The following is a 26327-nucleotide window of genomic DNA, read 5'->3' as shown; positions in this document are numbered from 1 at the left end:
TGCACATGCCAAACACATGTAAGTCCAAAGCTTCTCTTAAAACATGATCAACCTTTTTACATATCACTATTATGGGCTTGGGTTTGGATACTACACAAAAACACACAATCTTTAATGACTTCGCTAGAATCCATTCCTTGCTTAAAGAAGCTCAAGATGAGTCCATTAAGTATTTGTTGGTCTTTCTTTGCACGATTCTTCGTCATAGGTCCAATTGACAGCTCCAATGGATCCCTCATGCTTCTACTGGGCTCCTTAACTCCAAGCTCATTTGTTCCATGCTCTTGTGCTTTTGATATCACATCAGTTGGTGACCATGATCCGCACCAATGGAGATGGGGAATCCCCATGGGACAGAGATTAGGATAGTTTTTTTTCCCTGTAGTGGGGATGAGGAAAGGTATCCCCGTCCTGTTAATTCTAGATGAGGATCGCCGACCTTTCCATGTAATAATTGCTTTTTTGGATGATTTAAGTATATTTTAATTAGGTGATTGATTGTTTTCAATTTTTAAATTTTGGTGGTTAGAAAATTTGTGAATGATTGTTGATGTTTGATACTATTAGCTACTTATTCTTGAAAGTTTCAGGCATTATTATTTTTTCTAAACATGAACAACGATTCCATGCCGGAAATGGAAAATGGGGAGATATTTTTTAGAACTTCCTATAAACGGGAAATGGGGATCCCCGTGGGGACGAGGATTCCTCACGGGATAAGGATGGAAACAAATCTGTCCCCATTTAATTCGTGGGGATAAGAATGGAAAATGCATTCTCCGCCCCGTTTACATCCCTAGTTCAATTCCTCCCTTGTTGCAACTCTTGTAAACAATATTTTTAATATATAAATAAGACCAAAAGTTACGGAATATGAGCTCCAACAATACAGAAGAGCCATTTCAACTCTCATAAATAAGAGAAAAATTAAGTCAATGTGAAATTGATAATATAATTCAAATTGATCAAAATTAGCATAAATAAATTAGATATCTATGTCATACTTCTAATCTAATTACTAATCATTCAAATTGATCAAAATTAGATTGCGAATTTCAAGGAAAAAAAAGTCTTCCGTTAGGTCAGCACGTGTAATGTGCTTTCTGTAAACATCCATAACATCACTGGACGTCTCTTGCCTTTCTTGTGTAACAAAAAAAAAAAAAAAAAAGTTAATTACAAGTAGATGCTCTGTGGTTACACGGATTTGTAGATAGATATCAGTTGATATTTTTCTTTACAAACGCAACCATATGGTTTGCAAAATTTTGCATTTTTTTACTTTACCAAATTTGGTTGATAACAACATCAAAATGAAAATTTTTAAAAATAAAAATTGTCTAGTATCATATTTATTATGGAACTATATTTTTTATTTTTCAAAATTTTCTCTTTGAAAACATTAACTTTCTCTTTCATATAAAATAACACCTAAACCACCTCAAACCTAAAAAGTTGAAAAATTAAAATTGCTTAAAATATCATTTAACTCTGAAAATTTTCATTTCGAGATCGTTATCGGCCAAATTCTAACAAAGTGAACTCAAATGTAAAATTTTACAAACCACAGAGTTACGTTGAAAAACAAAATACCACAAGTACCTATTTGCAAATCGGTGAACCACATGACATCTATATATAATTAACCTAAAATAATAATAACTAATCATTCATCCTTACCCTTTGACCTTACTTTTTCATTATCTGATATTTCATTAAAAATAACAAATAATTGTTCTAAGTTTTTTACATGATAATTACAAAATTACATCCTAATTATACTCAAAGATCAAGAGATAGAGATCCATAACATAGTTTTTCCGATGCAATAAAATTACATAGTGTTTATTTTTCGTGAATAAAGGGGTATTTTCATGGGTTTGCCTCGGTATTGTGTTCATACCGTCGTATTGAATGATCTCGGTCGTTTGCTGTCTGTCCATATAATGCATACATACAGCGTTGATTGCTGGTTGGACCGGTTCGATGGCTCTATATGAATTAGCATTTTTTTTTATCCCTCTGACCCCGTTCTCGATCCAACGTGGAGACAAGGTATGTTTGTTATACCCTTCATGACTCGTTTAGGAATAACCAATTCGTCGGATGGCCGCCTTCATTAATTTCTTGGGAAATTGCTTCAGTAGCTTGATAAGTTCATAGGTGCTTCTACTTCTACCAGAGTAGAGGCATAGATCAACTGGGGTTAAACCATCCTAACGGAACAAAAAATAAAATAAAATTACAAGGACTAAATGTTACCAAATTAAAGCTCGGGGACCGAACATCAAAATGAGAATACAAGTTTGTTTACCTTATTTTTTAATGTCCTATCCGCGCCTTTAATTAATAGAAGTTTTATAACATCTGTTCTTCGAGCTTGCACCGCAACATGCAATGGTGTCCATCCGTCCTGAAAGGTTCGAATGAGCGTGTTCGTGTTCATCTTTGGATCGAAAAGAAATTAAAGTAGAAATAGATATAGAGAACATCAATCTTACACTGTCTTGAAGATTTATGTCAACATTATACAACAGAAGTATCTTAATAGCCGGAATATTTGCAGTTTGGACCGCATAATGCATCAATGTAGCTCCATCCTGTCGTCCACATGAAAAAAGAAGTAAATAATCACCGAAAAATGCAGTTCAGCAACGATGAAGATGAACTAGTTTGCAAACAAAGATGGGAAGGGTAACAAATATCAAAAGTAAGTTCAAAATAAGGAAGTCGGAACACATGACGAATTAGCATAAAATAGACATCGATTTTGGATATAGTCGAAAAGGAAGTACTCACTTCATCTTGAACAAAAGGACTAGCTGATTCTCTCAAAAGATAGTTTGTAATGGCTTGCTTTTTGCATAGTATTGCTTTGCTAAGCGCGGTCATACCATCCTGAAGTAAATAATTGTTAAAGCTCAAAACGAATGAAGGAAACAGTGAATAGAGTATCTTTTCGTGTTCATTTTCATTTGACATGAAGGAAAGGCAAAACATGTGATGCGTCGTCTGAAGATTTCACGCATTTTAGTTGTTAAAACAAAATTTTACATACCAAATTCACAGCATTGATATCGACATTGTGTTTCAACAAGGCATCTACGAGGTAGAATTCTCCGGCAGCAGCAAGCGATTGCAGAGGTAGCCATTTTTTCTGCAACGGATTTTACCAAACAAACACCTGAATTGTTAGAAGTTTTAACCTCATCTAACAGCATGTTTTTGACAGGATAAATACAGCAAAGACCACTTTATGCAACACAGTTTAGCAAGTGTAACGTACTGTTAATCAGAGAAAACATGAAATACACAATAAATGGAGAAAAACAAGAGTAAGAAGGGAAGATTGTAAAGATACTAAGACATAACTCGGAAGAATTGCCTCAAATATATATCCCGCTTTATGGCTCACCTATGTTGCACGGAAATGGACACTAGGATATGTTATTTCTAAAAAAATATAGCTAGGAAACAGTAATGGAAGCGAAAAAGAAGCTGAAGCGGAAACAGATACGAAACACGGAAATGCTAATGAAGAAGAGTTTCCGTGCAACATAGTGGCTCGCCAATAATTCCAATAAGGGCTACTTAACACACCCATCTCTCTCCCACGGAGCGTGAAGTAAATGTTTTTTTTTTTGGTACACACAGAAAGCTCAAGGCCCGGAGAAACGAAAATTAAGAACGGACTACTTTACTAAACACCGATCCTCGTCAATCATCTGAGAGGGTGTCCTGGAGGCCTGCAGGAGGCAGACCAAACTCATGGTGGCCCAAAGAGCAAGAACCTGCGAAGTTCGTCAACCAGTCAGTAGCACGGTTACCTTATCCGTATGTATGAACAAAAATGGTAGACCAATATCTATCTCTAACTTCTCGACAACAACGTAGAATCAGCCATGAGAAGGAATGATGAGTTTCCACATAACCACTTAAGAATTGAAGGACAACTCTAGAGTCAATTTCCATTACAATCTTCCTGAACCCCTCTCCCAGCGTGAAGTAAATATTGATACCATGTAAAGGTACTTAACTCCATTTCGAAATGTACATGGAAACGGATGATTTACTAAGTGGTTTTATAGCTTTCTAGTTTCCACCATGGGATGATGATGGGATACTTAATTGCTACTAATTCATTTTTCAAAGCCTATAAAAGCATGAACAAGACATCAAAAATAAGACAGAAACAAGCAGTAACCATATGATATAGAGTAAACTCACAGAAGTTATGACAGTTAGATCAGGTTTCTTCCTGTTTAGCAAAGCCTTTTCCTCTATGCTGAACAACTTTCGAGGACCTATTCAATCAACCAAAACAGTAAAAAAGAGATATAATTAACAACACGAGGTATACGAGAATGATACAACAAGAAAGAATTACAGGCACTGTTATGAGAATCTTAAGATTTGCGATTCCAATCGTACGATTTGATATGATTCAGCTCTATTTCGAGTGGGATCTATAGGGTGAATCTAAATTACAACAGAATCTTACAATTCACGTTTGGAATCATACCATTGGATTTGATTCAGCTCTATTTCGAGCCGGATCTTCATCATCGTTCATCAAGAACTTCAACAACACTTACTACTAAACTCACTCTCCTGTAGTCCGATTGTTATTTATCAAGTTATCAACTCAAACTAGTTCCATTCCACCATTATCAAGTTGACAACAAAAAAAAAAAAAACAAACTCAGAAACTCAAACTCGTCATCTCTACTAAGCTACTAAACAAAGTCTGATTTGTGAATTAGTTTTATTAGGATTGCATTTGCATTAGATTTGGATTTTAAGTATTTGGTTTATATGATTTCTTTTTTGACATTAAAATTGCATTTCTAGACTAGTATTTGATAATATTTTGAGCTCACTATGTTAAATATTTTATTTTTTGTATAACATTATGAATTTGAACCGCGAATCTTACTATTTGATTCGATTCACGAGTCACTACTGACAAAATGAGGATTTCTATTAAAGAGTTGAATCTCGATTTGACAACTATGATTAATGGTCAAAATGCCCCCCCTAAAGATCGCAGCCAGGATCAATTTAGCCCGAATTGAACTTTACGTGTCAACTCAACTGATAAGTTGGCAAATTTTGACAAATTAGCACAAATTTTACAAATTTTAGGTATTAAAACCGATTGTGTTTGGGCTAATTAGTCAAAAATTGCCAACTTAACAGTTGAGTTGATACCTAAACTTTGATTTCGGTTAGACTGATCTTGGTTGACAGCTTTAAGGGTCATTTTGATCCTTAACTTCAACAAGAAAGGAATCATTATCAATACCACCAAACATATACAGAGTGCCTCACATATATACAGCAACAAGAAAGCTAACTCTACAAGTTAAAAATGATGATATAAGTTGTAGCATTCAACATAAACTCAATTAGCATCCATTATCAGATATTTGTTAACAGCAATAGCATTTGACAGTGACAACCATTTCAATTGGTTCCTTAAACCCCAGCAAATTAACAACATTCATAAGGCAAATCAGAAATAACCATTGATAACAAGTTTCAAACTCAATACCTTGAGGTTTCTGAGCACCACGCTCATAATGCCTATTAAAGAAGTCTGTAACATCATCAAATCCTTTCCCGTAAACAGCCCATCTAGGGTTCTTAGGTGTCACTCGCTGGCTAGAACTAGAACTAGAACCGTTTCTCATTTCAACTTCTTCTTCCTCTTCTTGTTCCTCATCCTCTTCCTCCTCCTCCTCCTCTTCCTCCTCCTCCTCCTCCTCCTCCTCCTCCTCCTCCTCCTCCTCTTCTTCTTCCTCCTTCACCCGATAATTGGAAGGATTATCAAGAACAAGCGGCTTCAATTGAGCCAATTTAGCCTCTCTATACGTTTTATACTCCTCCAAATTGAGACTCCTAATAGGAAGCAATCCTTTCTTCTTCTTCTCAACTCTGCTATTAAACTCCATTTCTTGAGCAATTTTACGCCGTTCTTTCTTAGAAATGTTAATCTCCGCTTGCACTTCTCTCCATTTATCCGGAACCAAATTCTCCGTCGCAACAACTAGCTCAATTTTCGCCTTGCTCTTGCTCTTTTGTTTAGGCTTTTGCTTAGAAATCTTTGAATCGGAATCCTCATTATCCGAGCTGGTATTCAGATATGGATCCTCAAATGCGCCTTCTTCGAAGACAAGACAATCGCCAATGACAGGTTCTTCAAAATCGTCATCCTGGATAGGGAAAGAGGAGTGAAGTGCAGGTGAAAAAGAGGAGAGCCTCTTTGGATATCTTAGATTTTGAAGTAATTGAAGCTTAGGAGATGAAGAGAGGTGAAAAGGCAGTAGTATTTTAGGGGCTTGTGGATTGAGCAGAGAGGGGAGTGACATTTTTTCTCAGCTTTGAAGGTCTGAAAATGGAGGGGCGAAGATAATAATTTTATTTTCTCATTTTGGTGCTTTTTTCATAGATTTTGTTCGTAAAAGTTGGATTAGGCCCCAAAATTCATGGGCTCGTTTTATTAGTATGTATAAGGGAAAATTTCACATAAATTCATCTTTTAAAAACTATTTATAACTATATCACGTCATAATTTTAGATTAGATTAAACTAGTAAAATCAGTATTTTTTAATACAGTTTAAGGATTAAAATTTATAAATTAAAAGTCTATGATATATTTTTTAGGGTTTATGATATATGAATTGAAGTGTAGAAATTTTAAATTATGGCGTAAAATCATAATATATAGAAAATAAGGACATATTAAGAATTAAGTTTGATGATATGATTTAATTGTAATTTTGTACTTAATTATGATATTCATGTAATTGACCCGTAGTATAGACAAGAAATTTACCCGTAGTATAAACAAGAAATTTACATTGAAAATTCATTTTTAAAAAATTATGGGATAAAGGTAGCAAAACAAGCAGAAGATTTTTATGGAAGTATCAATTTAAGCTCCACGCATAAAATAGCATCAGATTTAACGTTTAAAAAAGAGTACTAATTTAGGGCTCGATAACGGAACGTCATTCATATTACTCCGTTAAGTTCTATCAATTGTACATGGAGAGAGAAATCAGAACTTAACGGATTTATATAAATGACGTGTCACATTTCGTTATCGAGACCTAAATTGGTATTATTTTTTAAACATTAAACCTACATTTGTGCTATTTTGTACGTAGAGCCTAAATTGATACTTCTCCAAAAACCTTTACCTCAAAAATTATTTATAATTATGTTGAGTAATAATTTGAATTACGCCAAACTAAGTAAATCATTATTTTTAATATATTTTAATAATTATGATTTATAAATTAAAGATCTAGATATACTTTTTAGGATTTAGAATTTATAAACTGGACTCTAGAATTTTTAAATTAGAGTATAAAATCATACTTTATTTTTAATATATACAAAATAGTGACATATTGCGAGAAACAGATAATATAACAAATTGTAACTCTTATTTACTACAATATCATCTCATTCGGCTAAAAAAATATATAAAAATCCTATAAAAACCATGACCAGAGGCGGAGGCAGCCCGACGCCTGGGGAGCTCCAGCCCTCGGCGCCGGCGCTGCCATAGAGTAGTTAGGGAGGGCTAAATATTAGTCCCCCAGCCGCGCCGCCGCCCTCTCTGGATTTAGGACACCACCGCCCTACATCTCCTTCTGAGTCGAAGATACAGCCCAGCCCACTTGGACTGGGCTGTTTAATTTTTTTTAATTTGGCCCCATCCAAAACGACGTCGTTTTGGGAGAGCCGAATTAATTAAAAAAACAGGAGATTGGGAGGGGAGGATTGGTTGCGCAAAGTGGCTTTAAAGCCACTTTGCTTTTGAGAGCAGCTTGTTCTTACGAAGAAGTTGCTGCTCTCCTCCCCCTTTCCTCCCCCAAATTTCAATATCACCCTTTTCTTTTCATTTTCCTCTATTTTCTTCTTCTAATTACTCCGGCTAGTCGATTCACCATCATAGATATGTAATTTCTTCTATGAAATTAGATTTATTTTCATTTAGGGTTTTTAATTTAGGATTTTTAATTTAGAGTTTTTAATTTATAATTTGTTGAATTAATTTAGTGATCTAAACTTATTAATTTAGGTTACTTAACTTATTTTAGGTTCTTCTTTAACTTAGAGGTTTTGATTTTGGATTATTGATTTAGTGTTTTTAATTTGTAGAATTAATTTAGATTCTTTAATTTAGTGCCATATATTTTTTTTTGTTTGATGTAGAACTACAAAAGGATGGACAAATTTGTTATCAGATTAAAGAGAAATCCAAATTAATCATCCTCGGGTAGTAATCCGGATGGGAGATGGACTTCTCACACATTGCTTGTTGTGCTACATTGAGAATATTTGTTTTAAAGTGTTGAAGATGAAGTCATTTTACAATATTTTCAAAATTCGGGATCTCGAAGAATAGATTTGCCACTATCGAGAGCGTGTCCATTGTCAAAAAATAGGTACATTTTCCAGTAATATAGTATATGTAACAAGTATTTTTTAGCATTTATTTATCAATACAATTAAAATTTTGTATAATTTGATTTTACTTTTTTATATATGTCAGATTTATTTTTTTTAACCTTGGGCTAAAATTAGCCCCCTATCCGGAAATCCTGGATCCGCCACTGACCATGACAACAAATTTTAAAATAATTAGAAACAAAATAATTCTAATAATCAAATAAATAAACATGAAATTTCATCAACTTCCATTCCATATCAAAATTATATAAAACCAATGTAAGTCGATAAAATCCAATAAAAGTGATTTGAAATCCGCATACAACTCAATTTCAAAGCATTTGAACAATTAATAACACATAAAAACAACATCTAATACACTTAAAAAAAACAAAACAAAGTAAAACTAACTTAAACATAACATTTAAAAACTTTCAGATCATGAAAAATAATTAAAATTGCCCAAAACTAATAAAAACAAGTATATAAAATGGTCAACTCACTTTCAATGCAATTGAAAAGGTTAATGAAATTGATTGAAATTAAATGGAATTCACTCAAAGTAACTTAAAACAAGTTTATATTTAGTTTAAGTCAAATATATGGATTAATATACCTTTATTTACAACAAAATTACAATGCTAATGTTATTCTCAAACTATATATCATTAATTTGTACCGAAAAATACATATAAACAATATTCCTTTATCAAATCGGGATTAAAATAGGATGCAACATATTCATCATCGGTCTCATACATTTTAACACATTTGACATTCTCATAATGGTAAAACAAAGTTGCAAGTTTTGTCCTATGTATTTTTGAATCAATGGACTTTAGATTATCTCTTTGCTCAACAAGATATTCAGCAAATGTCATCACAAAAACTTCACACACGCTAAAAAAGAAAATAAACACATATTAAAATATTCAAAAAAAAATGTTGAACTTTATGAAAACTTATAAAAAAGAACTTATATTATTTGGATGGCTATTAAGATATACCTCTCACAGATTTTGAAGCATGCATATTCATTATTGTTGCATCTATAGAATTGTATATATAAATCGTTCTCTCTGCAATGACAAACTTGCTCAAAATCCAATGACATTTTCTGCATGAACAAGAATCGATACTTCATCAACTTTTTACCACTTTTTGGGACACCTGTAAGACACCTTTAAGCAGTATCGTGCAAGTATTACGACACTAAATCCACAATTTGGAATTTATCAATAGGAAAATCATTAGCCATTTTTTTTTTTTAAAATCTTGATAAAGACGCATATCACTTGTTGTGAAATTTAATAGAATCATTGTACTTTCCTCTCTTCCTCAAATGATAAAAAAAACAAAACTGTGCTGAAAAAACAAAAATGAATAAATAAAAAAGTGTTACGATATTTCAGTTTTACACGAATTTCACTTACACCCAAACTAAAAGGGAATGAAATTGATTCAAAGTGCCGAAACTTATGTATAACTAAATCAAACTGATCTAACATATTAAAAACAATATTTCATAAAATAAAAATTGAGTTAAGAAAAGTTAAAATGCAGTTACACTCAATTTCGAGCAATATCAATGAAATGCGGTAAAACTGAATGAAAGTAATGTGTAACTAATTAAAATCTACTAAAAAATACAGTATCAATCATTTGAATATGCATTATGTACAATTCTTTTAAAAAAATAACTTTGTATAAACTTATTCAATGCCCAAATCAAACGGATCCTTAAGTTTATCATGTTTTAGATTATACCAATTTTTATAACTACAAAAGAAAAAAAAAACATCATTGTTATTCAAAACAAACAGTTTTGATCACATGTACCTTAATGAGCATGTAGAATTTGCTCATTCACCGTTTAATCTAGGCTTATTAGAATCCTAAGGTGGAGATTCAAAACATTCTGAGGCCTAGATTTAATAAGCCTATATCTAACCGTGAATGAGCAAATTCACTTGCTTATTAAGGTGCATGTGAAAATGCCTGTCAAAACATATAACAACAAAAATTACCAATTCTTACTCATCTTGTTTTGAATTCTGATCATCTTTTCCATGAATATCGAACTTCAAATATTCAAGAACACTCCCTATTATTTTATTAGCATCTTCAGAAATAACATCATCATTTTAAGGGTGGAAGAAATCAAAGAAAATATCTCGACAAAATTCAACGAATTAGAAATAGCAGAAACATTATTAGCTTTCGTTATTTTATTAGTGAAAATGCTAATATAACACAAAATAATGCATAAATACAGAAAGGTAAGAAGTTAAATTATTACAATTTTCCAAATGAGGAAGGAATACATATTTCACAAAGGCAAGTGTATAAGAGAAAATATGTATTAGGCATGTCCTTTGTTACTTAATTTCAATATCAATAAGTTCAGCTCAGTAGCATTCAGTTCAGTTTAGCAATTTATCATTACTTATTATAATTATAATTATTTATTATTATTATTTATTATCTTTATAAGCTTTTTATTTTAATTGTTGCTATTTTTAAAAGATTATATTATTATTTCAGTTTCAGTAGAATTCAGTTTAGTTCAGTATAGTAGCATTCAGTTCAGTTCATTTCAGTAAAAAAGAACAAAGCCTTAGTATGTAAATGAATAAAAGAATGCGTAATGAAAATAATATATAGAATAGTAAAAATAAAGAAACTACATTTTTATGTTCCACAACTAAAGAATTTCTTAAAAAAGGTCGTATAACCATAATAATGGCCAACGACTAAAATGTCATCTTGCTAATAGTCGAAAATAGAACCGGGGGCCGACATTTTATCATCATCGTATTGCTCTTAGCTTCGTACAGCTAAAGGGTCAGATCTGGCTGTTTTAGTTTTTTTTTTTTAAATAATCATATAAAGTAGTAAAAAACACGAGATAAGTTATATCGTATTTGTTTGGGAGATAGAAGAGTGAGACAGATCTTATCCCTCAAATCCTATACCCAAGAGCGGGGTGGTATAAGGATGTGGGATAAGCTCATGCGATTTTAATAGGATGGATAGTAAAATGTATTATTTTATCCATATCTCTATCCCACATACCAAACATTGAATAATAATTCTTGACTATCATATTTTTATCCTTTTCCCAATCATTTATCCTTATCATTATCCAACCTTTATCTTTATCCCTATCCCAATAGAATACCAAACACCCCGAAAGAATTAATACCCGCCTCCATAATATGACCATCTTGGTTATTTCATCTTTTCCTTTTTCTATAATTTTATCGTCGGAACCAACTAGTCTACCACCCTTCAAGTGTGGGTTTCTAGTGTTTGCAATATTAGATTGTCCTGTGTGGGCATCAATTTTTTTTTTTTTTGTTGTTGTTTTTTGGTATCAATTTGAATAGGAGTAACTTTTCCTAAATATGGGAATGCATATGTCAATTTGCAATATTTTATAAATGTAGTATCTTTTAAGATTTTAGTTCACATTGTTTTGTTCAAAGATGTAAATAAGATCGTGATACTGCATTCCAAATGCCTTATTTCTTCTCATTCTCTCCCACCCCCTAGTGTTAGAAAAATTATTTCATTAAAATGATAATTAGTGAATCTTACCGTAAATAAATCACTGGTTAGTGGTTTATTGAAGTAGATTCATACCCCTACATATATTTCTAACCTATTTTGAGGACCCATCTTTGTACAATGAGGCAATTGGCACGTATATTTTATGTTAACTTATTGACCTAATCCAGACAAATTCTTCTGCATGTGAAATGACATGCGGTCATGCATAAAATATGGAGTTTTGTTCTCATAAGAGCATGTCTAGCGGTAAGTAAGAAACTTTGTTACTTACTACTTCCACATCATCACAAGTAACATCCTATAATCACACACCATTAGAGATAATTGTTACTTCAAAATTTGGTAGGTCCCACTTATCATAAAAATACTCTATATTTACTCAATTAACATACAATATATTGATAGACCCCACTTATTAAATATATTTTATACCATAAACAAACTTTTGAAGAAAGAGGAGTTTGTTACTACTATTTGTAACAAACTATATTTAGTAACAACCACTTTAGTGGTTTATTACAACTTCTCCCTCCAAAGTAACAACAAAGTAACACTATTAGAAATGGTCTACGTAATGATACTATTATCTGAAAGTGTTCAGTTGCAAAACCATTTTGTCTATAAACATGTACAACAAGCACTTCAGTTGTCATTCCAATTGACATGCAATAATTTTTAAAAGCTTAAGATAGAAATTAGTCAGCATTATCAAGACAAATTTTTCTTACAAATGTCAAGTTATAGTTTGATGATTGTCATGGAAGCGATTGAACCAAGAGCTCGAGCTGATAGTTAAAAGTCCCCTTCATATTAATAGCTGACACACCCCCACACGCGAAAGCACACTTAGACTTGAAGCGTGACAACACAGACCCATATTATCATATCCTGCGAATAACTCAACAAACTGGACTGCCAGAAATCTGATACCATGTCATAGAACTGAACCAAAAGCTTGAGCTAATAGTTAAAGGTTCACCTCATATTAATAGCTGACAATAATGATAGCTGACAATAATAAACACACATGTGACCATATAATAGATGCATCAATCAATACTGGGAATACTTAAATGGTACATATGGTGATGAATAGGCCTACAAATAGCACTTTGAATACATTCTAAGAACATTATCTTAAAAACAAGTAGCATGTGAGATTCTATAAATTGAAAAATCTTCTGGTTCCTCAACAGATATCCTTGTGAATTCTCAAAATTTTATGTAACATTATTAAATTCGGATGGCCTAACTGATGATGCCAAATTGTGAATATTTTTTTTATCACTCAACTTTTGTTTTACTAGCACATGTATTAATTGTACTAATAATATAAGCCAAAACAAAAAGTTGGCAATCCTTCTATAGTTCTTCTAAATTCTTCAATAAGTACAAGTCATATAAAAGTTCAATTAAGCATGTTTTGGCGCAAACGTACCAAAGGAAATTACAATTCGCAAATTCATAATTATGCACGAAACATCACATTCATAGTGATTTTCACTTCTTTTGATTAAATTAAAATCCCTAAACTTAAGACAATAGTTTACATCCAAATGTCTTTGACAAGTCAAATTGCAGTCAATGAAAAACTAATATTCTATACTAATCATTCTAGGGATCTTATGCAAAGAGACATTGGGAAGGAAGACACCACAACAACAAACCAAGTTTTATACTAATTAATATATAACTGTTTGAGCACACTTGAAAACACAAAACTACATAACCTGAACAGGAAAAAAAAACAGATGAGAGAGTCATTTCAATCCTTGCAGTTTGACAAATTCCATGATTACATTACATTCCCATGGTTTTCCTCAGCAGAATAGTTGACTAAACAACCTCACCTAGAGCCACGATAAGGAGGAGGAGAATAAGGCGACCTAGACCTCTCCCTCCTAGACCTTCCACCATAGGGAGAAGCATGCCTTGGAGGAGGAGGAGAATAATCACGACCCCCACGATATGGTGGTGAGCGCCTTGGAGACCTGTAATACTCCTCACGGCCACGATACCGACCACCACCCCCACCACGATCACCACCACCACCCCCACCACGATCACCACCACCACCCCCACCGCGATCACCACGATAGCCTTCCAGATAGCAAGAATAAATTGAAATTAAGTTTAGGAAGATCAACAGAGCAACAGATTTATAAGAGATGCTCAAGGCAAACTTACCATAGTCCCTGTTACTCTTCAGCCCAAGATAATGTCCTGGCGTTGGAGTTCTTGCCCTTTTCCTTCGTGACTGAAAAATAAAACAAGTCGCTTTAGTTCTATAATCATGAGGAGATAAAAAAAAAGTAAACGCTGAGCAAAAGCAGCAAGCATTGATCTGAGAAGAAAACATGCAAACTAAGAGTTCCAGCATATAAAAGGAGACATCCACACAAATTGTGTACTAAGAGCTAATTGTGATTGGGAAATGTCTGACTGGAGGAGAACAAATAAGCTACCAAGAAAAATGGAGAAGCCTAGGCAAACATGACTGCTATTCTTTAACTAATGCTAGGTATTTATGGAAATACCATAAGGCTGATAAGAAAGATGTTGGTAATGTCCGTTGATTAGTTGAGTTGAAATTGAATGCTGTTGGTAATGTCCATTGATTAGTTGAGTTGAAATTGAATGCTGAGATTGTATAGTTGTTGAACAATATAGTTGCTAGGTCTAGTTGATCACAAGCATTTGAAAAGCTGTTAAAACTGGCCATGGATCAAGCTGTTTCAATTAAGTTGACACGGATGAACTGATCATTCTTTGATTGCTGCCAACATAGCTGACACAATGTCTTCTGAATATAACCAGAAAACCTCTAAGTTAAGAACAACTATCTAATCAAAACTGACTCATGTTTAACACCAATGATGTAATCAATTACCTTCTCCACTGTTATGTATCGGCCCTCCAGAACTGACTGGTTGAGATACTTAACACAGCGGTTGGCATCATCAACATTGTCCATTGTAACAAATGCAAAACCACGAGAGATGCGTGTTCGGGGCTCCACAACAAGGAAGCACGAAGCAACCTAACAATTGAAAGTACTCATTATTGAGACTAGCCAGATTATATCAATTCTTAGTAGGAGAGGTAGGAAAAGGCCAAAATAGCAGTTGAGATCTGGCAATTTAGAATTTATCAAACCCAACCTTTCCCTCCTTGGAGAAATGTTCTTCCAGTTCCCTTTCTGTGACTCTTGTGGACAGCCCAGTGACATAAAGTGTATTTCCAGGATTTACAGTTTCACCCCCCCTGCATATAATTTCCAATAGCAAAGAGAGTGAAGAAAATTAGAGAATATTAAGCAACTAGACAACACTGTTAGTAGTGGCGAACTACAAAGAACAAACCAAAAAAAAGTACTAATAATGTAACTAACCTTCCGCGACTTCTGGACCTGGATCTGCAGATGAACACCACCATCAATGTTAAACAGCCAGAAGCAAAGTGTTGAGTGAATGGACAAGAACAATAATATAAATATGAACCACAAACAAATGGAAGCCAAATTTACATTACCTGCCACGACTTCTTGACCTTGATCTATGCCTTGGCCGGGATAAGGATCTAGACCTTGACCTGGACCTAGAGCGGGGGGATCTTGACCTAGACCTTGACTGCTCCCTCCAAGGGGAAAGAGGTTGTGAGATCCTGATGAAACCAATGCATACCCGAAAGAAAGATTAAGAAATACTCAAAGAAGCACATTTTAAGAAAAAGAAGATGCAGTTATAATGCACTAATGCTCAAGCAATGATCTCCACTATCTCCTCCAGCACCACAAAAGCACATGAAGAAACTAAGCATAAGAAACAGGAAACAACTACCTGATAATCACCACAAGCATAGTTATTAATGGCAACACAATGGCACAAGGCTCAAGGCCGTGCGCCTGAGCACCACCTAAAGCGGACGATGTTGCTCTGGCAATGCCATGGTGCCTGGACATGGTTATCAGAGGCCCCCCTTTTGTGTCTCAAGTTATTTTTTTAGGATTCTATATTATTGACACACATGTCCAGTCTCCACTGTTGGATTACACACATTTAGTGTCCAAAAATAAAGGAAAACAAAAGGAAAGGAGACAGACTTTCAAACTGAATAATCATAGAAAAAAAAACAGAGAGAGAAGGATGGATAATGTGAAACAAAGGGAAAGAAGAAGCACACAACGAAAGTATATGCCAGAAAGAAAGAAGCAAAAAAGGGCATAACTTGAAGTTGGAGACTTTTGATAATAAGTAGCTATTAGTCAACTTGGTATTTACCATTTAGTTGAATAAGTTAACATTAGAATATAGGGTTTATTGCATGTTAAAATTTATTATTAAGAACATTTACATGATATCTTCATTTTTTGCATTCTGATTTTTATTACAATTCCTTATATTTTAAATGTTATCATTTATGCTGGTACTATATAATTATATTCTTTTAATATGCCTTGTGTTGCTCAGGCACACCCTGCCGCCAAGGCTCCAGGACCCCCTTGTACGTAGTGCGCCTTAGGCCTCTATAACTATAAATTCAAGGTAGATTTCAAGAGTCTAGAATAACGGACAGTTTCTCCACATGAAAAATGACTACTGAACAGACTTAGCACATAAAACCTCCCCTTCCTCACAGCAAGAGAAAATTTTATATCCCCTCAAACATAAAGATCTAGGACATTGAATGTGCTCAACAATCTAATTTTACACCACTAACCCATCAATAATTGAGTATGTCACTACACGAATTAATACAAAACAAACTATAAACCTATAATGATCACAAACCCGAAAAATCAAGCGCAGATGCGTCAAAATTTTAGAAACCCTAATTTTACAAAAATCGCAAATGGACAACCGAGGTTGAATCGAAAATGAAAAACACGAACCACCAAGCAAAAATGAGCTGCAATAATAGAAAACTGAACCAAGGAGGTAGGTTTTACCTTTTTCCGGGAGAATCCGCCTGCGAAACAACCAAGCCAAACGTCATTATTTGAAATACAAGTTTCAAGTAGAACTCAGAAATATATAAACAACGACGGAAACAAGGGAGGAAAGGAATTTTAACTCACCATAATTGAAGCGAAGAGAAGGAGATGAGAGGCGAGATTGAGTTTTAGGGCTTTTTGAAATGCGAAGCCTGGAGATCGGGAATTTGCCCTGTTTATATAAAGTGAATTTGCTTTCAAAGGATGGGAGCCGAATTTTTACGTGGCACTTCAGCGAAAATATCTCCTAAATGAAAGCAAAACGACATGTCGTGCCTAAAACCAAACTTTACGAATGGAGCAAATTCATAGAAACAAACCAATATTTTGTCCAAAAACAAGCATCTCTCTCTCTAACTTTGTACAAGCTATATAACTAGGCCGGTAATTGAGCCGAGCCGAGCTTTGGCCTGTTCAAGCTCGACTCGTTATAAAATTAACGAGTTCGAGTCTGAGCCGAGCTTTGGCTTGTTCAAACTCAGCTCAACTCATTAGAAAATAAATGAGCTCGAACCGAGTTTCGAGCCCAAATCCTCTTTGAACTTGGTTCATTAAAAAATTTATCTAACCATGAATTGTTTGTGAGTAAAACGTTAATTATATTTTTGAAGTTTGCTCACAAATAGCTCTTTAATTATGTGCATAAACAAGCTCATAAACAAACAAGATGCTTACAAATAGTTCGTATATTACTCATTTATTATGTTTGTGAGCGGACCCATCTAATAGCAAATGAAATAATATGAAGTTTAGATATTTGTAAACTAACATAAATATTTAAGTTTAGATATTTGTGAACTAACACAAAACCGTATAGTTTTATACAAAATTAAAATTTGTTCATAAATGTTCCAATCGAGCCTGCTCGTGAGCTTTCGAGCCGAGCTTTGACCTGCTTAAGCTCGACTCGTTTACAAACCGAGCTAGTAAATCGTGCTCACGAACGGTGCGTTTACAAATCAAGCCGAATCAAGCAGAACTTTTATCGAGCCGACCACCAAACCGCTCATGAGCGTCTCGACTCATTTACAGCCCTAGCTATAACCAATTATGATTCGCTGGAGTGATTGAGACTTCACATTGCTTAACCTAAAAATCTCGAATTTTCTTAAAAAAAAAAGCTCGAATTCAAAATTTATATTTTGTTTATTTATAGAAAAATATTAAAAAATTATTACACAAATACAAAAAAAATTATTGAAAAATAAAATAATTTTTAGTGTTTAGTTAAAAAATTAGAAAATATTTAATTATGATTTTTATTTTTCACCGAAATTTATATTATAATAACAATATATACAATTTATCAATAACAAAATATAGACGAAATTTAAATATTCATATATAAATATGTCTTTAAATATAATATTGGTAATTTTAAAACTAAGGATATCAAAATAGGTAAATGGATTGATAAGGTCCATTTAATAAATGAGTTGACATGATGCGACTCATTTAATAAACGAAATGACATGGTACATTCAATAGACATGACATTATTCATTTATTAAATGAGTTGCACGGGTTGACTTGTTTAACACGATTAATTAAATCTAGATAAATTAAAAAAATAAAATCCAACACATTAGAATTAGGATCTTCATTAGTTGAAATTTCATAATCTCATTACACGAGAAAATTAGAAAAAATGAAAAAGGGAAAAATGGAAAGAAAAACGTGACAAACGAAAAAAGGAAAACGAATTTTTTTTTTAAACAAACAGAAAAACGATAAAGAAAACGTCACAATTATGAACAACAAGAAAAAATGCGAAAACAATAGAAATGAACAAATAATTCATCTTTTTTTCATTGTTTTTGTTTGTTTTTTAGTTTTTCGCCGTTTTTCATTTTTTCATATGTCGTGTTTTTTTTCTTCGTTTTTTTTACTGTTTTCACGTTTTTATCATTTTAAAGTGATTCTTTTAACTTGTTACCCACGTTTAAAAATCTGATACCATAACAAACAAAAAAGATTAGAGATTCTGATTAGAACGAAGAAGATGAAGTTACATTGCGAAAAAGATGAAGATACAGGGAGATGAAGATGAAAGAGAAACAAAGGTAAACAGTCCCGGACAAAGGAAATCGCATAGACACGCTGCAACTTTCATTTTCTCATCAACCGATTGACCTCTAAAAATGGCAACACTATATATTAAGGTAAGTTTGTGTGGACATGCTACAGCTTGTAATCTTCTGATTTTTGTTTTTGAATCTACAAACTTCTCATTCAACTCACTCCAATATTTACAACCCGTCGATCCTATCCGTTCCGGTCCTTGTCACGGTTCACACGCACAAGAACGGTGACAGATAATATTCACATACCATCCTTATTGCACTTTGCACAACAATAGAGCAGCATCATAAAAGTACAACAAATTTCACACTTGTTAAAAGACTAAAACTATCAATCTACACCACAACACTGGGAATCCACCAACTTACCATACATTTTACTTCACAATTCGGCATTAACACGAGCAATCACGTTGTTAAAATATCTGGAACTTTGATGGACGAAGCTCCAATCACCTTCCCACCAGCATCTGGGAAAGTTTCGGAACCCGGTAGTGGTGCAACCTTTCCCTCAGCATCTACATCCAGTGGGTATCTCAGAAGATGGCCCTGCAATTCTGTGAAATTCGGTTCAGTATATCTCTTCCAGTTGTCTTCGGCAATGTGGTTTACTCTCTTTACGCATTCCAAACTCTCTGGCTCCGTGAATAATTTTTTGTCAATCTCACCAAGATGCTCAGCCCACAGAGACATTCTATATCCGTATATCTGCGTAGTGGATGAGAGAAGTAAATAAAATTTTCCTGCGAAAAGCTGCATAAAAATAGGTGTTATATCTAAAAACTATCAAACGAACCTCCCCGCGCGGATGTTTCTTCTTTGCTGCCCATGTGTAATGGGGCTGATATGCACCCATAGCTATCTCGGTGTCCTTTGAACCAGCCATGGATCTCTGGTTGATATTTGCAGATCCAATAATGCAATACTCATCATCCACAATCATTCCCTTTGCATGTACATAAATCATGAACCGCTGAGATTTATAAGCATCGGAGACCTATTGAAAATATTGCAATTGTGGACGTTAGCCGATTTTCTTGCAAATAGTAAGAGAATGCGTTTCTCTTCAAAGAAATTTGACTCTGCAGCTGCTTAATGAAGCATCCATAATTGTCAAAAACACAATTGGATTATACGTATTAAATACCAACAGTAAGGACCTAAAAGTTTAATTGAAAATTTCATGACACTGTTAAGGCATATAACACGATAGAACCATCTTGTGGAAAGTGCCGCGAATTAGAAGTTTGACATAGAAAGAAGTTTGACAATGAAAAGGGGAATATATTATCTATAATTACCGCTTCACCATTAGTTACTGAGAGCTCCTCCGAAAGTGCTTCTCGATTGCCAAGGCAATAGAAATTGAGGTAATCTCGAGGATGCGAATCAAGTTTCATTGACTTAATTTCTTGTGCAATTATAGTATACATTGCTTGCATTGTTTGGCTCTGCAAAATGGAAACAATGAAAGATACAGATAAGACAATGTTCCACTAGCTCAAAAGAAATAACAAACTCTTAGATAATCAAACTTGCAACTGCTGTCCTAGGATCTCATGTTACATTTCTAAAACCATAAGAAATGAACTATTCCATGCCATATAATCATGAATCTAATTCTCAAACTTCAGAGAATAGAAAAAATTTCCATCCTCACGCTTCTAAGACGAACCTAACTCCGTCCATTAAGAGTAGAAGTCTGAGGAAATTAGGAAAATGCAGCTTACGGTACAAGAAGAAGAAAATGCACTAGTCTTGTTCATGGAAACATAGAGATGTTTCAAATAAATTATTAAAGTTTAGAACATTACCTGCCAAAAGAGAATTTCTTGCACAGTTTCAGTCTTCGGGTCTCCTTCTGGCCACATTGGCAGCACAACATACACCGCAAACCTCTCATTGGCTCTAATTTTACTGGCAATCTTCAACGCCAACTCCATTGGGATCAGATTATCAGCTCCTGCACATCATATATATTTACATGGTTTTAGTCCACAATATATGCCCTAGGCCAGAGTTATACAAAAACCCGTATTTGAAAAAAAAAAATACTACTTATTAATGATGGGTTAGCATTAAGTCAATTCCGTCCAAAATAGTGAACAAATAAGCCACGCAAACTGAGCAGAACTAAATAAACTGAACTAAAACAACATGATAAGAAAATGAAAAGGAAGTTTTCCTAAAATATATTTTCCGTGTTTACAAATTCGTGGTGGACTCTAAAAAAAAAAGGGGGCGGCCCGGTCGCACTACACGTCCCCGCTGAGCGAGGGTCCGGGGAGGGGTCCCACCACAAGGGTGTACTGGGGGCAAGCCTTCCCCTGCCAATTTATTTGGCAAGAGGCCGCTCCTAAGACTCGAACCCGTGGACTCTAGATAAGCTAAAATCATGAATTCATTTTCCCGGAAACTGAAATTTCCTTTTAAATAGGATACTATTTTCAGCTACTCGGTCTTCATAAATTCCTACAATATTGGGAAAAAAAAAATTGTTTTCCTGAAATATATCTTCCCCGACAGAAATGAAGGCCTGATTCCACGATTGAGGATTGATAGAATACCAACACAATCATCTTATACAATAGAAGTAAAACCATTAAAGAAGGAAACAAATGAAGATGGTAATGAATTGGTTAAGACTCGGGTTACCAAATGTAAAAATAAATCCTAAGATTCACACATCACAACAACAACAACAACAAAGCCTTAGTCCCGAAATGATTCACACATATATAGCAAAATATATGAATCTTAACCTGCATTCTCATATGATGGCCATGCATACGAGGATCCAAGGAAATATTGATTTTCAATGTATATGTAATTCTGAGCAGATCTGATTGCTTGGATATAAGCAGTTTGTATGCTCCTGTCTATCACCTGACCTTTTGCACAGATGAGGTTCTACAATAGAAGAGTTTCATTGAGAGTAAGTTAAAACTGCAAAACGTAAATGTACCCTAAAAATTATATGTGTATATCAGAAGCAAAAAGGGGGAATTGAGAACAAATTGTACAAACCTGATCCTGACATTGAGTCAGCTTTTTGGGAAATCCTTTCAATGATGCCCTGTCAATTGAACGAAAAATCTGCAGAAGAAAAATAAATACAAATGAAAAATAACGTCCAACTTATAAAAAAAAAAATTAAAAAATTCCAACAGTATTCTCGACCTGGACATGCCAATTTTCGGGGTCATCTTCACTAGAAACATGAACCAAAGGACAATCTTGCGGAACTACTGTGACACCACCTTTTGTGGCTAAGGGAGGACTTAATATCCATGAAATTCGTTCTATTTTTATCATTGCATCATCGCTCCAATGGCTTTCCTTTTTTAGAAACTCTTTCCACCTTGTTGCTTTCCTCCATCTTTGCTCAAAGTTTATAAGAACATCATATGCAGCAGGGCCGTCAATTCTGCAATGCAAGTCATGCCATGGCTGCCGTGGTGCTTTCATCGCGGCCTAATAAACATAACAAACAATGACTTTAACATTCAGTATCAGAACAAAAGAAAGCGATACATATTCTCATTAATTGACCACTTTCGAACTATATCTAGATTGAGAAACAAATGATTTGCAGGGCAGCCACTTACAGGAAATGTTGGATTATGGAAATCACCCTTGAATGTAGTATCGAGGTCACGAAATAGTCTATGCTCAGGAGTATCATATCGCCCATCACAAAGATCAATACCTCCTATAAATGCAGTTAACTTCCTGTTATTGCCAGATGCCTGTGTGTCCACCAGAACACATTTCTGATGGTGCGTAAACGCAGTTCCAACAATCTGAGTAGCAGCACATTTAACCAAAATCATCAATCAGTGCAACAGCAAATAACTTCTCAAATCAAAGCAGGAAAAGTAATATGATTATCCAAAAACTAATCCCAATATTACTATTTGTAATGAAAAATCAAGGGATAAGGTACCAAAATAGGTCTATGGTTTTTGGCGAATGGCGAAGTATCAATTTAGGCTCCACCTACAAAATAGTAGGTGCGGTTAAAAAATGTATCAATTTAGGCATCGAGAACAGATTGGACATGTCATTCCTATTATGATACTTTCCCAAAAAGTATAGGCCTATTTTGGTACCTTGTCCCAAAAATCAATCCTCAATCCTCAAAAATCAAGTATCTTAATCATATACTCAGTTATAACTTGCCCGTTGTTTCAGAAAACCAATCTTGCTGCTGGCATAGCGAGCTGACAATACACAATTTACCGAAGAATGCTTGAAAAATTTCTTGGTTTCTTCATCATGTGTCGCCATCAATCCTTGCTGCACCCAATAACATTACAGTAAACATCATAAACCTTGCTACAGATCAAACCATACTATTCAAAACTAGGTAATCAATAGAAATTATGTTCAATTAAACAGAATTCTCACCGTTTTAATACCAAATTTATCATGTGAAGTCTTATCATCCCAAATCAGCAACAAAACTCTGACTCCTTCTTCAGATTTATACTTGAGCAATTCACCAAGAGTTAAATCTCCACCCCTCGGCAATGGTTTGGTGGGTTCTCTAATCAATTTAATCTTATAGAAAACAGACCAACCCACAATGTAAATCATATGATGAGCTTCTGATATGGCAGAGCAAATATCCTCCCAACATTTCTGTTGCACATAAGCCTTTCCATCATCAAGTTCAATCTTAGGCAACATACCATCAACCACATGAGCATCTTGATAAGTCGTCAATCTGCTTCCTTTCCTCAACGGAAAATAAGTATTCCTCACTCCTAGATGGTCTGGATCTCCGGCGATTCCATGGCGGTACAAAGGGTTCTTCTCACACGGCGTAAACTTCATCCTCAGATGAAGCGCACTATCCGGCTTTGGGGGTTTCCCGGAACCCCCAATTATAGGAAACCACCCGCTAATTAACTCCCCGGACGCAACTTTTTGAGCCGAAATTTTCACAACCCCGATAATCTCCGATCCGAATAGATCGTTATCCTTGACGTGAAACTCAAGGTCTTTTACCGGATGAGCCAATTCAATTAAAAACTTCTGATTCCATCTAGGGCTTTTCGCGTTCTTCAGTACGCGAGTACGAGCCAAAGTCGCCTGAGGAACAACCACCGTGACATATGGATCACTGGTAACAATATTACGGGGACGATGACTTCCGTGGTCATCGTCACCGCCGTCTTCATCAACCGAGGCGGCGGATGCGGCGTCGTTATTAGACTGAAGAGTACAAACAGAGAAACAACCGCGAAGACGAGTGGAGATGATATCCATATTAGGCAACCTTCTTGCTTCAATTATATGCAAGTCAAGGTCGCCATAAAGAATCATAGACCCGTCGGCACCAGCAGCAGCAGAGATCTCCGCCATTGAAACCTAAATAAGTTGAAAATTGCAGAAAACGGAGTGAAAGTAGAGGAAATTGGCAATGTGGGTATGAATTAAAATAGGGGAAAATTGGAAAAATCAAGGAAGGAAAGAAAGGAACAGTGTGCTTTGCTTGTAGAAGACAACTTAGTGAAATTGAGGGATTAAATTAGTGAAATTGAGTTTGAATTAAGGGGTAAGAACAAAATGGGGGAGTGGAAAAGGACATTGGGGATTTGAATTCATGGTGGTTGGGAGGAATGGATTATGATGGAGACAAAAGGGGAAAGAAGAAGAAGACGTAATGAAGTGGCGATGAATTACAAGAATCATTACATTGAGAAATCAGGAGTGACAGTTACATTAAACTGTTAAAGTGAAGTGTTTGGGGTTCTGTTTTATTTATTTTTGTAGTAACTGCTGTTTTAGATAAGAGTAACTTACTTGCATAGTTTAGGGGAACTTTTACATATACATCCAATAAATAAATAAAAATGTCATTATCATTTTTTCAATATTATTTACCTTTTGAAGGAATGAAAGTGGGATTCATATTCTATGAAATAATTAAGAAAATGGTTAATTACAAATAGATGGTCTATGGTTTCGTGAATTTGTAGATGGGTATGTGTAGTTTTTTTTTTTGGGAAAATTACACAGAAATTCATCTTTTAAAAACTATTTACAACAATATCAAGTCGTAATTTTAGATTATATCACACTAATAAAATCGGTACTTTTAATATATTTTAAGGATCAAAATTTATAAATTACAAGTCTATAATATATTCTCTAGGGTTTATGATTTATGAATTGGAGTCTAGAATTTTTAAATTATGGTGTAAAATCATAATATATAGAGAATAATGATATTTTAAGAATTAAGTTTGATGATATGACTTAGTTGTAATTTTGTACTTAATTATGATATTCATGTATTTCACCTTTTTTTTTTGCAAACGCAATCCAATGGTTTGTAAAATTTTGCATTTGGGTTCACTTTGTCAGAATTTAACTAATAACGATCTCGAAATGAAAATTTTCTAAGAGTTAAATGATATTTTAAGCAATTTTAATTCTTCAACTTTTTAGGTCTGAGGTCATTTAAGTGTTTTTTTATGAGAGAGAAAGTTAATGTTTAGAGAGAGAAAACTCCAAAAATGATGATTTTGAAAAATAAAAATATGGTTCCATAGTAAATATGATACTAAACAACTTTAATTCTTGAAAATTTTCATTTTGGGGTCGTTATCGGTCAAATTTGGTAAAATAAAAAATGCAAAATTGTGAAAACCATATGGTTGCGTTTATAAAGAAAAATATCACAGATACCCATCTGCAAATCCGTATAACCACAAAACATCTACTTGTAATTAACCCTTAAGAAAGGATTATAGATCGAGTTTCCCCAATTAGGGTACGGTTTATGTGTCTGTTTGGTTCTACTAAACAGTAAGAAAGAGCTTAACCGACTAAATAGAATTTCAAGATTCCAAAGATCGTTCTCTATGTCTAGTCCATAATAGGAAAGGAGTTCGTCTCAAAATAGAGGCATGATCCTAAAGAGCTAGTTCATAAAGGAAGCAAGGTTCTTTTCCACTTATTTTATCAAAAGCCCCCCATAAGTGAAATATAGTCTTTAGGTTAGAGTAAGTAGACGAACATAGACAATATCCCTAGAGGGATGTGTCACTTCCTTACAACCGTCTTATCTCGTATGTGGCAAGAATTCACAAACTTTTTGTTTCCCAAAAGGTACATTATTTTACGAAGGTTCTACCTGTAGTATCCATGCATGGCTGATTCAGGTACTTAGAAAACCGAAATGTCATGTCCTTTACCTTTA

General features: G+C 34.3%; 3 protein-coding genes across 3 annotated transcripts; all 3 read right to left on the bottom strand.

Moving 5' to 3' along the window:
* Positions 1-1689: 1689 nt before the first annotated feature.
* Positions 1690-6428, bottom strand: LOC136208498 (ankyrin repeat domain-containing protein, chloroplastic). The gene is made up of 7 exons (XM_065999408.1): positions 5555-6428; positions 4228-4304; positions 3059-3157; positions 2800-2898; positions 2502-2600; positions 2315-2413; positions 1690-2216 (listed from the first exon to the last, which is right to left on the bottom strand). The coding sequence occupies exons 1-7, from the start codon at positions 6369-6371 to the stop codon at positions 2085-2087; spliced, it is 1422 nt and encodes a 473-aa protein (XP_065855480.1). The 5' UTR covers positions 6372-6428; the 3' UTR covers positions 1690-2084.
* Positions 6429-13691: 7263 nt separating this feature from the next.
* Positions 13692-17255, bottom strand: LOC136208499 (serine/arginine-rich splicing factor SR45a). Its single transcript, XM_065999410.1, has 8 exons — positions 17118-17255; positions 16989-17008; positions 15572-15703; positions 15432-15455; positions 15202-15304; positions 14931-15080; positions 14228-14297; positions 13692-14140 (listed from the first exon to the last, which is right to left on the bottom strand). Exons 1-8 carry the CDS (start codon positions 17118-17120, stop codon positions 13887-13889), a joined length of 756 nt encoding a protein of 251 aa, XP_065855482.1. The 5' UTR covers positions 17121-17255; the 3' UTR covers positions 13692-13886.
* Positions 17256-18992: 1737 nt separating this feature from the next.
* LOC136208497 (phospholipase D delta) lies at positions 18993-24843 on the bottom strand. The gene is made up of 10 exons (XM_065999407.1): positions 23525-24843; positions 23297-23413; positions 22723-22917; positions 22295-22588; positions 22142-22210; positions 21877-22024; positions 20929-21077; positions 20416-20565; positions 19911-20111; positions 18993-19822 (listed from the first exon to the last, which is right to left on the bottom strand). Exons 1-10 carry the CDS (start codon positions 24482-24484, stop codon positions 19523-19525), a joined length of 2583 nt encoding a protein of 860 aa, XP_065855479.1. The 5' UTR covers positions 24485-24843; the 3' UTR covers positions 18993-19522.
* Between the last annotated feature and the right edge of the window lie 1484 nt (positions 24844-26327).

This window comes from Euphorbia lathyris, chromosome 10 (assembly GCF_963576675.1).
Source record: "Euphorbia lathyris chromosome 10, ddEupLath1.1, whole genome shotgun sequence".
In the NCBI taxonomy this organism is placed as follows: Eukaryota; Viridiplantae; Streptophyta; class Magnoliopsida; order Malpighiales; family Euphorbiaceae; genus Euphorbia; species Euphorbia lathyris.
The sequence above is the reverse complement of the archived record's forward strand: the minus strand, read 5'-3'. Positions and strand labels throughout refer to the sequence as shown.